General features: G+C 37.8%; 1 protein-coding gene across 1 annotated transcript in view; it reads right to left on the bottom strand.

The window, feature by feature from the left end:
• The window catches only part of KCND2 (potassium voltage-gated channel subfamily D member 2), a 544,708-nt gene that overhangs the window by 8,989 nt on the left and 521,312 nt on the right, over window positions 1–14,407 (bottom strand). Inside the window, exons 2-4 of the mRNA XM_066262176.1 lie at window positions 13,239–13,401; window positions 3,530–3,625; window positions 1,649–1,741 (exon numbers count right to left, since the gene is read on the bottom strand). Coding sequence (XP_066118273.1) covers window positions 1,649–1,741; window positions 3,530–3,625; window positions 13,239–13,401 — 352 coding nt within the window. The remainder of the gene's footprint in view (window positions 1–1,648; window positions 1,742–3,529; window positions 3,626–13,238; window positions 13,402–14,407) is intronic.

Raw genomic sequence — 14,407 nt, 5'->3', positions numbered from 1 at the left:
TAGAACTCAAGTATAGAGGTTGCTGAATGGAAGGCTGGTCTACTCTGATAGTCTAACAGCTGGCACCAGTTTGGCTGCTGCATACATAGCCAGTGCCTTTTGTTCTGTCTCCTCTTGTGCTCTGCTTGTACATTCTCCCCCTTCTGACCAACCTCCAATTCCTTCAAGTACTCTTAGACCAAGTTCTAGCCTTCCTCGGGTTTTATCACCTTTTAGCACCTTCATTTCTTTGTCTACCTAGCTCTTAGTCATCCTATGGGTCTCAACTAAGGTTCCTCCAGAAGGCCTTGCCTAATCCTGTACCCTCTGGCTCCACCCTCTTTGCCAATCCACTGGGGACCTAATTGTTGCTTTACTGCTCATTGCCCTTCCCAAGTAATATCTGCTGCATTTTGTCCCCCACAAAGAGGTTGCTGGGGACAGAGACCACACCTGACTGACCTCCTGGCATATCTAGGGTCTTGAGTCACTATCTGACACGTAGTGAGTACATACTCGTTGAAAGACTATATAGGTAAATGAAAGTAAATGAATAAACAAATTGGCAATACGTTGGAATTGAGAATACAAATAAGCATCTCTGGTGAATGAGTGAGAAGAGTGCATCTGAATATGGTGAAAGTTCTGTTTTGCTCTGTGGTCGCAGACTGTGATGTCTTTTGACAAACTAGCTAGACTTTGCTAAAGGGGAGGTCCACTTGGGAGTGTAGAAATGGAGAAATGCACATTCAGTCCTCAGCCAAAGGGTCATGACACTTGAGTAAATGCCATTTTCTCTTATAAAAAAAGATAATTTTATTATCTCTGTTCATTATAACTGTGAATTAGAAAAAATGCTTATATTCAGTCATTCTCTACTTTTTATTATCTTTATTGATATGCCCTTGATCCAGATTACAGGAACATGTGAACTTCATTATTTCTTTTTCTGTTTAATCAGCATTTTAAGAATCAGGGTAAAACGATATTTTCTAGAACTTGCAATCAGCTATTGGAAAACAACTTCCAATTTGCACTAAACTGGTTTTAGAGAGGGAGGATAGTAATTATAGATAAAAACATTTTAAATAATAAGTCTCTAAAATACTTTCCAAATTGAAACGTCACAATGCTCTTTCAAAGTACAGGAGGTCCTCAGGTTATGACAGTCTTAACATACAATGTTTTGAGTTTACAACGCTCACTCTCATAAACACTTAAAAAAATTGAGACACGAGTGTTTTGGCTTGCGCTGTTAGTGTTGTCCTTACTGACTATGTGGGTGAACTAGTTTGGCTTCATGCACAGAAGAATACGCAGCACAGGGTACAGCACAGTATACTGATGTCCTTTTCCTTTTTCTGTGGTTCAGTTGTGTTTTTCTGTCTGAGATTATGACTTTAAAACTGTGGTGGGATAGGTAAGTGACTTAAGCTAGGGTGTGTTTTGACTTACACCCAAATTTGGGTTATGTCACTGTTGTAGGAACAGAACTGTGTTCCTACAAGGAACCCGAGGAACCCTTGTAATTTCAAATACTGTGGCTTTATTTTGCGTGTTAGTATATTTCCCTGGGCTGCAGACAGCAAAGTCCTGCCTGGAAGGACCAAGCAGTCACAAAAGGGGACAGGATCACGGTTAGTAGGGCGGCGGTCAGGCAGGTCCTTACCGTGGTCTTTTCCAGGCAGTGAAGCAGGTGGTGATGCTGGGTTTCAAAGCTGGAGCCTGATTTGCTGAGAAAGGCCTGCTCATCCTCAGGGGACTGTGAACACAGAAAAGACAGAAGTGCTTTCTGTTTTATTTACAAACCATGAGAACCTCAGCTACACACTTCCATGGAGAGATCTGGCCTATTTCCTGAGATTAAGCGGCAATATTTTAGTTTATTTTTGTTTAGCTAGAAAGAGACAACCAAGCAGTTGCTTTTAAGTTTATTAATCAGTATTTGCATTTTTATCAAATTAGCAGTCTGGTCTTTTAAACTTGCTTCCCTGAACAGAAAATTTAAATCTCTTTTACTAATTCAACTACCAAACTGCCTTTGAAAGCCTGATAGTCATTCTTTTTGGATAATAAAATTTAATCTAATACTTAGATAATATTAAAATGATATTATGCTCACCCAAATAAAAGCTAATTTGTAAGTAAAAGAGGTTGGAATCCTACATATTAAAGGAAAGTTTTGAGCTAAAAGTGGTTTCTCAAATTGTATTTCATACAGTGTGACTTTTATAACACTAAATGGTGTTCCCTTTCCATTAAAATTTAAAGGTGACATCATGTCACCTTCCTACTCCCACTCAAATCAACTTTAAGTAACAAATAATTTTGAAATAAAACATAAGTAGGTATTTGAGTTGTTGAGCATTTTTGACATTTTCCATGTAAAAAGGGTTCTAAACCCAACTGCAATGTGGCAGGGGTTCTCTTCCCCTACACCCTCCATCAAGCAATGCACTCTTCTGGACACTAGCAGGCATCCTACAATTCAACTCAGTTTGATCACCATCTACCTGGAGACAGCATCAAATTACACAGGTTGAGGGCACAGTCCTGCAAGACTGCGCTTCCCACACTTCGGATTCCAGTTGCAATCTTCGGTTATCAGCTGTGCTTCTGGCCACTTAGCTATACATCGGAGGTTTCAGTGACCCCCTCCTTGGACTTTACATGCCAGCTGCAAATGGCACGTTTACCTGTGCTTCTGGCCAACTGGCTAGAAATCAGATTCCAATCAGCTCCTCCTGGTGTTTGATTAATGTGCTAGAGTGGCTCACCGAACCCAGAGAAACATTTTACTTACTAGATTAACAACTTTTTACAAAAGGGTATAATATAACTCAGAAACAGCTAAATTGGAGAAATTCTTAGGGCAAGGTTTGTGGAGAGGGGTGAGGGTTTTCGTGCTGAGTTTGCCGATCTCTCAAATCTCCACCTGTTCACTAATCAGGAGGCTCTCCAAAGTTGCTTCTTTTGAGTCTTGACGGAGGTTTCATTACCTAGGCATGACTGACTACATCATTGGTCATTGGTGATTGAACTCAATTTCTAACCTCTCTCTCTTCCCAAGATGTTGGGGCGGGGACTGAAAGTTCCAACCTTCCAATTAGTTGGTTCCCCTGGAAACCAGTCCCCAACCTTAGGCACCATCCAAAAGTCACTACATTAACATAAGAAAACACATCTTTTTAACTCACCTCCCCTAGGAAATTCTAGGGACCTAGGAGCTCAGTGCCAGAAACAGGAAGAAGACCAAATATATGTTTCTTATTAGAAATCACAATATCACACCGTGTTTACATGATAGTGTGTAAATTCTTGCCCAATCACAAATGAGAGCCGTGCTTCACGGGCAATATTTCATAGCGCAGTTTCTAACCTGTTACCGCCAATAAGACTGCATTGCGTAACGTAATAAAAAAGTGACACTTGTTTTTTCAGTAGTCATTTTCATAATTACCCTCAATAAAATGGTATGGTTTAAGTAGAAATAAATCATCATTACACCAATAAATAGAGCATAAAATAAAAGAGAGGTGCTCAACTGTACCTGCAGTTGATTGCTGAGTAAACCGTTCCGTTTGCTTTGCATGTAAGCGTTTGCACTGCCGCTTTTGGCCGCCCGGATCCTGGCGAGTCTGGCTTTCTATAGAAGAAAAATAAATGTCATGTTAACACTTACAATTTTTTTTTTAAATGGAAGGACTCATGTTTCTACATAGCAACAAATTGTGGGCTACTCAGGCCACCGTGTCCCACTCGATCCACTTTTTCTCAACCCCCAGTGATCCAAGTCTGCCCCTACAGGTCGGGGTGAAGAGTAGACACTTCTCGAAACGGGGCATACCCTCTTGTATAATCCCAATGTCAGCATACACATGTTTAGTAATGTGCCAGTTTTTGTAACTGTGGAAAATTATATTTTCATCCTGTGGAGGCAGGTTAGTAAGAAACTGGAAAAATTCCCTGGGAAGTGGAAGGAAGAAATTGAGACAAATGGTTGACCAGGCAGACAAATGATTGAACAAATGTCAAGAATGGCTGAGCAATGGACAGCCAGCTAATATAAAGTCTAAGACCCCATTCTCCCTCACTGAAGATGCCTAAGAGCAGATGGTTTAAATCACCATAATCAGGGAGGTAGGTAACAAAAACCAGTTATATCCAGCTTAATCCAAGATAAAGGTAAAACTAACTGGAAAATGATCTTGGAAACTATAATACGCTTATTTTATTTTTTTAATTTTTATTTTATTTTTAATTTTTTTTAATTTTTTATTTTTTACAGAGAAAGAGAGAGAGTCAGAGAGAGGGATAGATAGGGACAGACAGAAACGAAGAGAGATGAGAAGCATCAATCTTTAGTTTTTCATTGCAACACCTTAGTTGTTCATTGATTGCTTTCTAATATGTGCCTTGACCATGGGGCTACAGCAGACCGAGTAACCCCTTGCTCGAGCCAGCAACCTTGGGTCCAAGCTGGTGAATTTTTGCTCAAACCAGATGAGCCTGCGCTCAAGCTGGCGACTTTGGGGTCTCGAACCTGGGTCCTCCGCATCCCAGTCCTACTCTCTATCCACTGCGCCACTGCCTGGTCAGGCTAATACGCTTATTTTAATGCATCAACATACTAAATAGCACACCTGGAAACCTACTGAGTATTCTGTTGAGATCCTCTCCTGGGATCTCTCTTAAAATTCTTGCCTATAGAAAACAGATAAAACCCTCAGGTCAAAGGACACCCTCAGCCCCCTTTCCTGAGATTGATACTTTGCTGTCTCATGTTTTAATCAACTTACTCTCACTTTCACCTAGACTCATGTCTTGAAATTTTTCCCCAAAGGAATAAAAAATCTGGAGGTCACTTGACATGTGAAAGGTCCCAGACTGTGCTAGGGCAGGGCCAGCCCCCATTGTGGAAGCAGGCCAGTAATAATATAAGTGCTTTATTTTAGTTAACATGTCCATGACATCAATTAACTACTTTGGGGATGGATTATGCACTTCAGAATTGTAATGAAGTCTTTACAGTAAGATCAAGTTATTATATTATTGTTTCTGTCAATTGGGATAGGAGAAAAATAGTACTATTACTTTACTTATACTGTATTTTCCCTATCTCCAATCTGAGTAACTTAATGAAATAAAAACTCAGCAAACCAGCTGCCAACTCATCTTCATTTAAATTAATGTCTTTTTAAAAATTAGTGATTAATTTCCAAAAACCAATTACCTGTCTTTCTTCTTCCCTCCAACCCTTAAAAAACAAACAAACAAAAAACAAGCAAGCTCTCAGTTGCATCTGTGCCCTCAAATATAAACTTTTGTTTTTGCAATCAATTTGCTAAATTGGCCAATGTGGAACTCATGACGAGCTATAGGGGCTCCTAAAAAAACCCCTAAATTTATCCACTTCAAATTGGCACAGGTCCACACAAAGACACACTTGTCTGATTTTTACTTCACTCTTACATTTGTTGAAATGAAAATAGTGCTCCACTCTGGAGACATTCATAACATTTTTCATTTTTAAAGCATTTATTCATAGAGAGTGTTCTTCAATTTAGAGGGTTTATGGTGGTCAGCTGAATTGTTCACATTAAAAGAGGCCACTAAAGTGGTATTACTGAGTGAGCTGACTATTCCACCAGATTTCCGGTTTCCATTTTACTTCAGAACTGCTGTTGCACATCTGCTCCAGACTGTCCTGGAATGACTCTGGTTTTCACTTCCTGCTGAGCGCTGTTTTGGTGACCATTCTATTTATATCACGTGTATCTAGCATGTGTGTGTAAGAAAACAACTGGGATATCTTAAATAAGAACTTTTTTGTAAAATTATGCTATAAAGACTCCCCTTCCCTTTCTACACGTTCCCCAAATACCATCTATTTAGTTTCTAGGCCTGGAATATTCTTTTTAATAACAATTAAAAAATTATCTAAATTTTAAAAATGAATCTACACATGTGACAAAAATTTAAATACCACAAATTGGCATGAAAAACAAGCCAGTCTCTTTGGTCCCTGGGACAGCCCTACTGTTATGCTCCCGAGTCAACCACTGACAATAATTCTAGAGAATCTTGCCAGAAGGTGTCTAGGTATCTAAAAGCTAGTATGTGTACATTCATATGTATATGCACATATATTTCACTCAGTTAAAAGAACACGCTTCACATGTTGACACTCAAATGTTTTCATTTAATACAGCTTGAGAATCATTGCATAGTGACACATATAGATCCACCGCATTTGTTTATGGATATATAATATACCACTGTATGAATGAAGCATCATTTATTTAGCCAGACAACTACAATTTATTTTTTTAAGTGCCTTTTGCTACTCCAAGCAATGTTGATTGTTTTGAGTGTCATAAGGAGTTTATCTGCAAGACAAATTTCTAAGAGCAGAATGATTCCTGGACCAAAATGTGTGTGTATGTATGTATTTTGTTTGATAGGTTTTACCCAACTTCCTTCAAAGTTGTTGTACCAAGATGCCCTTTCATCCACAGCCTTTAAGAGTAACGAGCTGTGAGAAGCTCTCAAAATATCACTAAGATACTGTTTGGTTTCAACATCATTCCTTCTCTTTTCCTTCATGAAATTATTCTCATGTGCTGATTCCAGGTTACAATAATACATTGTAAAAAGATCACACTTAGAAGGGTTGGAAAAAATAGACAAATTTTACTCTTTGTTGACAGTATAATGTTCACATCACTCAAAATACTGAGTCAATATGACGCAATGAAGTTGGAAGTTAGAAAATGTTTAACTTCAAAGCTGTGCTGCTCAGCCAAGATTTCAGGCTAGCTCAATAAAACAATGGCAAGTGACAAGCACATTTGGAAATGACTTAGAACAGTGGTTTTCAACCTTTTTACACTTGGGAACTAGTGAAAATAGGAGAATTATTTTGGGGACCGCTAAGGCAGAAATTACCCTGAGCATAAGTGAATTTGACTAAGATCATTGGGTTTATAAACTTCATACAACATCAGGGTGGTTTACTCTTTTGGGACCATGAAATTTCTGGTGGATTGGCAATTGAATAACACTGACTTAGAAATGATGGTAGAAATTCAGAAATAAGTAAGTTAAATACTCATTTAATTTCCCAAAAGGTGTATTGTTGAAATTTCAGTCCTTAGATCTCATTGGTCTCCTGAAACATTCAATGCCTTTTTTGGTTCCCTTCGTCTCCCTTCCTCTTTCTTTTTCCCTTCCCCCCTCTTTCTGCAACTATTGAGTATAATTCTATATCATAATTACATATATCATAGTTACTAGTTACTATTTCATAGTTACTAGTCTCATCCATGTCATTCTCTTAGCATTTAGCAGCAGTATTAGGACACACTATGTCTATCATAAAGGAGACAAATAAATTAGCCAACAGTACTGCCCAGCAAAGGAAAATGATATATCTTTTTCATGGAAAGCCAAATACAGTGTCAACCACTACCATAGAAGTAGTTCTAAAGCTTAGGGGGAAAAAAGCAGTTGTTAGAGACAGAATACTCATTTTGTACTGTGTTATTGAAAATAAAAAACCCTCCTATCTCAATTTCAATCATAAATTATCTTTCATTTTGGGTTAATTGGTGTAACTGGTCTTGTGGAGCACCACACCAAGTGGCTGTTGAATGTTAGCCTTTTTATGACCTGTGATTACATCTTTGTATCCAGTAGGTAATTGAGAGAAATTCTTTTACAAAGATATTTTAGAAAATCACTTTACTTCTGATCCACTTATAATGACAACCTTGGCAACTCTGGCTGTGTAATTGGGAGGTTAAAAGAATACCATAGTGAGAGGTAATATAGCCCTTCCAACCCACCATCCCCAGCCCTATAAGAAAAAGAACTTCTTTGAATGGTCAAGTACTAATAAATATTATGGAAGTTATAGTAAGGTTTCAATAAATATTTAGCCTATATGAAAAAAAAGGAGGCTTCCAAAATTTAATTTAAAATAAGGTGTATACATTTCAGCATAAAAAATAGCTTTGTACTTCTTTTCAAATTATTTATCTGCCTTGAGAAATATTGATGGGGTTGAAGAAAAAATGTCTTATGAAAACAATTTTTCTAAGCATCCAAATTCTTCTTCTTCTTCTTCTTCTTCTTCTTCTTCTTCTTCTTATTATTATTATTATTATTATTATTATTAACTGAGAGGCAGGAAAGCAGAGAAAGACTCCCTGCTCTGCCCATCTGGGGCCATTGCTCCATTGCTCTACAACTGAGCTATTTTAGTGCCTGAGGCGAGGCCACAGTGCCATCCTCAGCCCCCAGGGCCAACTTGCATAAATGAGCCATGGCTGTGGAAGGGGGGAGGGAGAGAGAGATAGAGAGAGAGAAAGAGAGAGAGGGAGAGAGAGAGAGAGAGAGAGAAGGGGGAGGGGCAGAGAAGCAGATGGTCACTCCTCCTGTGTGGCTCTGACTGGGAACTGAACCTGGCTGGGACTTCCATACATCAGGCCAACACTCAACTGCAGAGCCTACTGGCCAGGGTCCAAATTCTTCTTAAATTCCATGTTTTATTTAATTCTCTAAACTTGGCAGATTTCTCAAAATTAGTTTCATAAAACTAGTAAGTGTTATAGGTGAAATCCAAACTAGCTGAATGAAGCAGACTGGTTCTATGGTCAGGGAAAGTTTAGGAGATGCTGAGAGGTTAAGTGGGTTTCTTTGAGGTTGGATTCCTCACAAAGATCATACTGTGGATGCTCGTCGTGAAGATGAAAGGGGGAATCATATGCAAGTTTTATCAAACTAAATTGACATGGAATCCTTTTATTGTGAAGCATTCAGAGAGGCTAGTGTGCAGTGGGTTTCAGCAAGTTGATTGTTTCACCAAATTGCATTACATAGACTTTACAATGTATTCTCAGAAACAGAGGCTGGAATGCCAATCAGAGAAAGACGTATAAGGCTCAAACTATTGAGATAGCAACTTCCTTAAGTGGGTTCCATCTTCTCAATGAGGCAGATTGTAGACTGAGAACATTGTATTAGATCATCTTCTTACCAAATCATTATCTGTACTTTTAAAGAACAAAGGTATTGTAGGTATAGAAGGCATTCTCCTTTGTATTGAGGCATTTCCTTAGTTTTCAAATATCAGACCACCTACTTTCCATACCATTTATTAAGAAATTTTACTTACACTTGAAAACCTTAAACTTTCATTTAAGGTTTTAGTAAAGTACCTTATGTGGAGGTGCCCTATTAAACTTCATCAACTTTTAAAAATTTAAGGAATTAATTAAAATCTTCCCTTTTGTTAAGAACAATTACTGCCCTAGAAATGAGACAAGTTAGTACCAAATAATAATAAACAGAGAGAAAGAGGAAGGAAGTCGGTGGAACACAGAGTATCATTCTAAGCTCTAGAGTTTGGTTAATCCTGGAGGCGGCAGGGCTGGGCAGAAGCAATGCTGGGATTTAGGTCAGTGCAAGTTAATTTTGAAATTATAAATAACAGATATGAAGCACCTGGGACATACTAGAAACTCTAGAGAGAGTTGTTGTCATTGCTATTAGCATTATTGAATTATAATTACTATTACTACTGTTCATGATAATTGCTCACCAGTTAGCCTTCTAAGTATGCAGACGATTAAGTGGTGTGATTTGTATTTTAAAACAGGGTAAACTCTTTGCTTCAAAATCACAACCCTGCCACCTGTCATTGCATCATCTTAGCTTCACTTTGGCTAATATATTCTATTCAATAAATGCTTATAGAATAACTGAGTAAATAAATAAATCTATTAAAATATAATTAAAATGATGGGGGTGGGGAAGAGATGTTACAGTTTTAGTCTGTATTCATTCACATATCAGTGTTCTTTTTGTTTGTTTGTTTATATTTTTCAGTGAGGAGCGGGTGGGGGGAGGCAGAGACAGACTCCTACATGTGTCCTGACCAGGATCCACCAGCAAGCTCACTAGGGGGCGAAGCCCATCTGGGCCCTTGCTTTACTGCAACCAGAGTCATTTTTTAGTGCCTGAGGCGGAGCCATGGAGCCATCCTCAGCGCCTGTGTCAACTCACTCCAATGGAGCCTCGGCTGCGGGAGGGGAAGAGAAGAGAGATAGAAGCAAGAGGGGGAAGGGTGGAGAAGCAGAAGGGTCCTTCTCCTGTGTGCCCTGACTGGGAATCAATTCAGGACATCCACATGCAGGGCTGATGCTCTACCACTGAGCCAACTAGCCAGGCTGATAGAAATGTGGTAAATGACCCATTCTCTTTGAAGAGTGGGCACAGGGTGTGAGAACTAGCAGAGTACTCACTGTTGGGAAGAACCTAGAAGAGGGGCAGTATCCCTGAGTGATGACGGGGATGATCTCAAGTGCATATTGTGTATATGTCATGCCTTTGCTTGAGCTTGCAGTTGGCAATAGAACTAACACCACAAATCTGATCTGAAAAATCCATTCTGTAATATTGCTTATAATTTCTCTTAACAGATGTTTTTTAATGAGTGAACTCCTTACTTAGTTGAGGCTGGTTATTTTAGCATAACTTTGGTATTTGTCAAATCACCCAATTCCAGATAAATCTAAACTATCTTAGCCTAATGAATATTTATTCTCTTTTTTATTATTTTTAATTTCCTTGGATAGAAAATAAGAAGTATCCCTTGATAACTTATTTAGTTTTATATCCACTGCACTTGCTTAGAAGACGATGTTCAGTTTACTGGTCACCGAGGACTTAGGGGACATATCACACCAGGTGATTACACTTGGCTTTATAAAGCCAACTTTTCCAGTAGTCATGAAATGCAAAATACATTGTTTTATAAGAGACACTTAGAATAGAGGAGACATTTTAAAGATCTCAAAAAACATTCATAAAGCCTGTTTTTCAATTTGGTGTACTTGTTTACATCACAGTAATACATTTTGCATTCTAAATTTCTATAGGCAAAAAGGCTTCTAAAATATTCTAAGATTTGTTTGCTGATTTAATTGTAATTGATGCCAATGTTTGAAAAAAGTACATCTATTTTGGAGATTGATGTATTTGAAAATCAGATTTGTAGTTCTTACAGATTTCCTATAGGTAACTTTTTTAGGCATTGGAAAAATTGTTTATAGCTAGTTCTTACATTAAAGGAGGAATTTCTAGGTCAGAGATTGATGGGTACTGGGGAGCTAGAGTTTTCATGAGATTTCTGTAATTGTAAACGATGCACCAGTAGAGGGATTTTAAAGTGTAGCCCGAGTCATGATTGGGGAGCATGAACGTCCCTGGTGGAAATTCCTCCATGTCCTGTGGCCAAAATTGTGTCCAGAATGAGACTACAATTGCCCAGAGGGTGCCTTTTTCTAACCTTCCCTGTGTATTGGATTATCAGTTCTATATAATCATGGTAACTGGACTATTTATTACTATTCTCCACAATAATTAGTTAAAGGTTAGATACTTGTCAAAAATGGGGGCAAGAAACTATAAAGCTTAAAGAGTAATTCTTTTGTAGAGGAAAGTGATCTCTGACAATGGACATGAACAATTTTTCTGAACAACATGCTAGGTGACTATATTTATTAACTTAAACTTTCCAAAGAGTTACTTTATAGGATTTTATACTTTACTGAAGAGACAGACCTTGTTCAAAAGCATATTTAAAATCCTGTTCTGGAATTACCTTTGCATCAGTTATGAACTGCATGAAAATATCTTTCAAGATAATTTACAGTTAGTCCTGACCGGGCAGTGGCGCAATGGATAGAGTTTCGGACTGGGGAGCGGAAGACCCAGGTTTGAGACCTCAGGGTTGCCAGCTTGAGCGCAGGTTCATCTGATTTGAGCAAAGCTCACCAGCTTGAGCCCAAGGTCACTGGCTTGAGCAAGGAGTCATTTGGTCTGCTATAGCCCCACGGTCAAGGCACATATGAGAAATCGATCAATGAACAACTAAGGTGCCGCAACGAAAAATTGATGCTTCTCATCTCTCTCCCTTCTTGTCTGTCTATCCCTATCTGTCCCTCTCTCTGACTCTATCTCTCTGTATCTGTCAAAAAATATTTTACAGTTAGACTAGGTTGTGCATATCCTTTGGTCATGGTTATGAATGTTACTTGGTTATTAAAAAACAGTGAATCTATCCTTAGAGGACCAAGATATATTGTCTGTGAAGAATGCTGGAAATCTAGCATTATAGTCCTGAGGAAATAGTAAGAGACTTTCCAAAATTACTTCTAAGCAACCAGGGTCTTGGTTCTCAAGGTGATTATTTTGACAAAGAACGGGGAAGGGAAGTACTCTAACTCTTAGTCCCTCTGAGAGGCAGTCTATCATTGTGTGTGAGTGTATGACTTGGAGTCTGGATTGGCTTGGATTGAACTGAATGATGATTCTCCAATTTACTATGTTTGTGACCTTAGAATTTCTTACTGTTTGAATACCTTAGGATTCTTATCCATCAAATAAGAATAATGTTGGTAATTAACTCCTATACTTGTGAGATTTTATGAATTATTTTTTTTTGAAAAATGTTAAGCCAACATCTGGCATAATGAGCTATTAGTAAAAGTTTAAATTGTTAATATTATGAAACACTTATATACATTTGCATATAATCTCAGTCTTATTGTGAGGTAGGTATTGTTTTCCCCATTTTGTAGATGAGGATGCACGTTGCTTACTCTTAGAGGGATTAATTAACTGGTGTGAAGTTCAGAGAAACAGTAAACTGCTGAGCCCGGAATAGAATGTAGCTATAGGTGATCAGATTTTATTTTAACTTCCTGTGTCTACTTTATAAAATAATGAAGGTTCATTCTGGTGTCTTTTAATAGCTCTTGTCTGCTGGAATCAGCTTGACCCCTGATGGAGATAGACTAAATGAATCAGACTTGGAAATATGATTCTAATAAAATTTGCTAAGAATCTATCTTTAATTTTGCAATTGTCAGTAGTGTTGTTCACTACTTAGTTTTTTTTTTTTTTCTGCCTCTGATTGCATAGTGGAATTGTATTTCCCTGCCCACTTAGAAATTACACGTGGCTATGTGACTTGCTTTGGTGAATGCAATAGAGATGGAAGTAACTTAACCCACTTCCAGCAGGAGGTTTTAGGAGTCAGTGTGTGATTCATCATGTCCTTTTATTTCCTCTTAAATGATTGCAGAAGCATATTGTTAATATGGAACGCTTAATGGCCAGTAAGGGATTTTAAAGCTCACTCTGAAAAGTGGAAGATGCTAAATCATGATTACATAGAGCTGAATACACACCTTTTGTGCTCTCCGTTTGTCTGCTCGCTGGTTTTGGTGGTAGATCCGACTGAAGTTGGATACAATCACTGGGACAGGTAGAGCAATGACCAAGACCCCACTCAAAGAACAGATGGATCCAAAAATCTTCCCTGCTATGGTTTTTGGCACCATGTCACCATACCTGAGTTAGAAAAAAATATATACATATACGTTGTGTTAAGTCACAGAAAGTTATTTCCACCTGCTACAAATAGCTTTTTTACTTTAATCCAAATGATTTTTTTTTGGAGCAACCAATCTCTACTTCATGACTACAGTATACATGGCTTAAGGCTTTATAAAACCAGAAATTACAAATACATGAATATAAAAACACATCTTTTAACTTTGCAAAAATTAAGTCTAACATTTAGAAATCTCTATGATTGGAAAATATTTTGTCAGATGATTTAATGATAGTTTTTTAATTTGTCCTTTCTATAATATGGCATAATTCTTTATATTGATTTAATCATAAATATTTCTATGCTGAAGTTTAGAATCTAGATAATACCCTCTTCCACTTAATTTTTTTCAACATTGAATCGGTTATAAAATTTAGGTATTAAAAGTGGTATATCACATTCCTTTCATCAGGTATTATTACTTAAAAATAAACTTTCCGAGATCCCATTAACCTTATGGGATCCAATGACCATTTCTACATGATAATCTTACTCTCTCATTTGTACTGGTTAGTTGACTTCTCTCTTCAGTATTAGAACATTCCCTTACTGGTGTTTATACCTCATTGGCTGCTTTCTATCTTCTTTCTGACTCCTTTTCCCTTAACTGATTTCTACATCTTGGGGTAATTTAGGTCTCAAGCTGAGTCATCTGATTTTCTCCACATAAACCTTTTTTCAATGTAATTTTATCCAATCTCATGGTTTATTATCTACATCCCCTAATTTACATTGATAGCCCTGATGTACATCTTGAAAATCAGACTCACATCTTCAATGATCTTGTCTGAAAAATTTTTACCTCCGCACGTTTAAGAGCCAATTAAGACTTAAATTAACCAAAAAGGAACTTTCATCTCCGTAGCTTCCTCTGCTCTCCTCAAATCTGTCCCTCCCACACAGTTTGTCGCCTCTAATTAAACGGAACTGCAAACCACTCAACTGCCTCTATCAACATTGAAA

This window comes from Saccopteryx bilineata, chromosome 2 (assembly GCF_036850765.1).
Source record: "Saccopteryx bilineata isolate mSacBil1 chromosome 2, mSacBil1_pri_phased_curated, whole genome shotgun sequence".
NCBI lineage: Eukaryota > Metazoa > Chordata > Mammalia > Chiroptera > Emballonuridae > Saccopteryx > Saccopteryx bilineata.
This window is presented reverse-complemented; position numbering and strand designations above follow the sequence as displayed.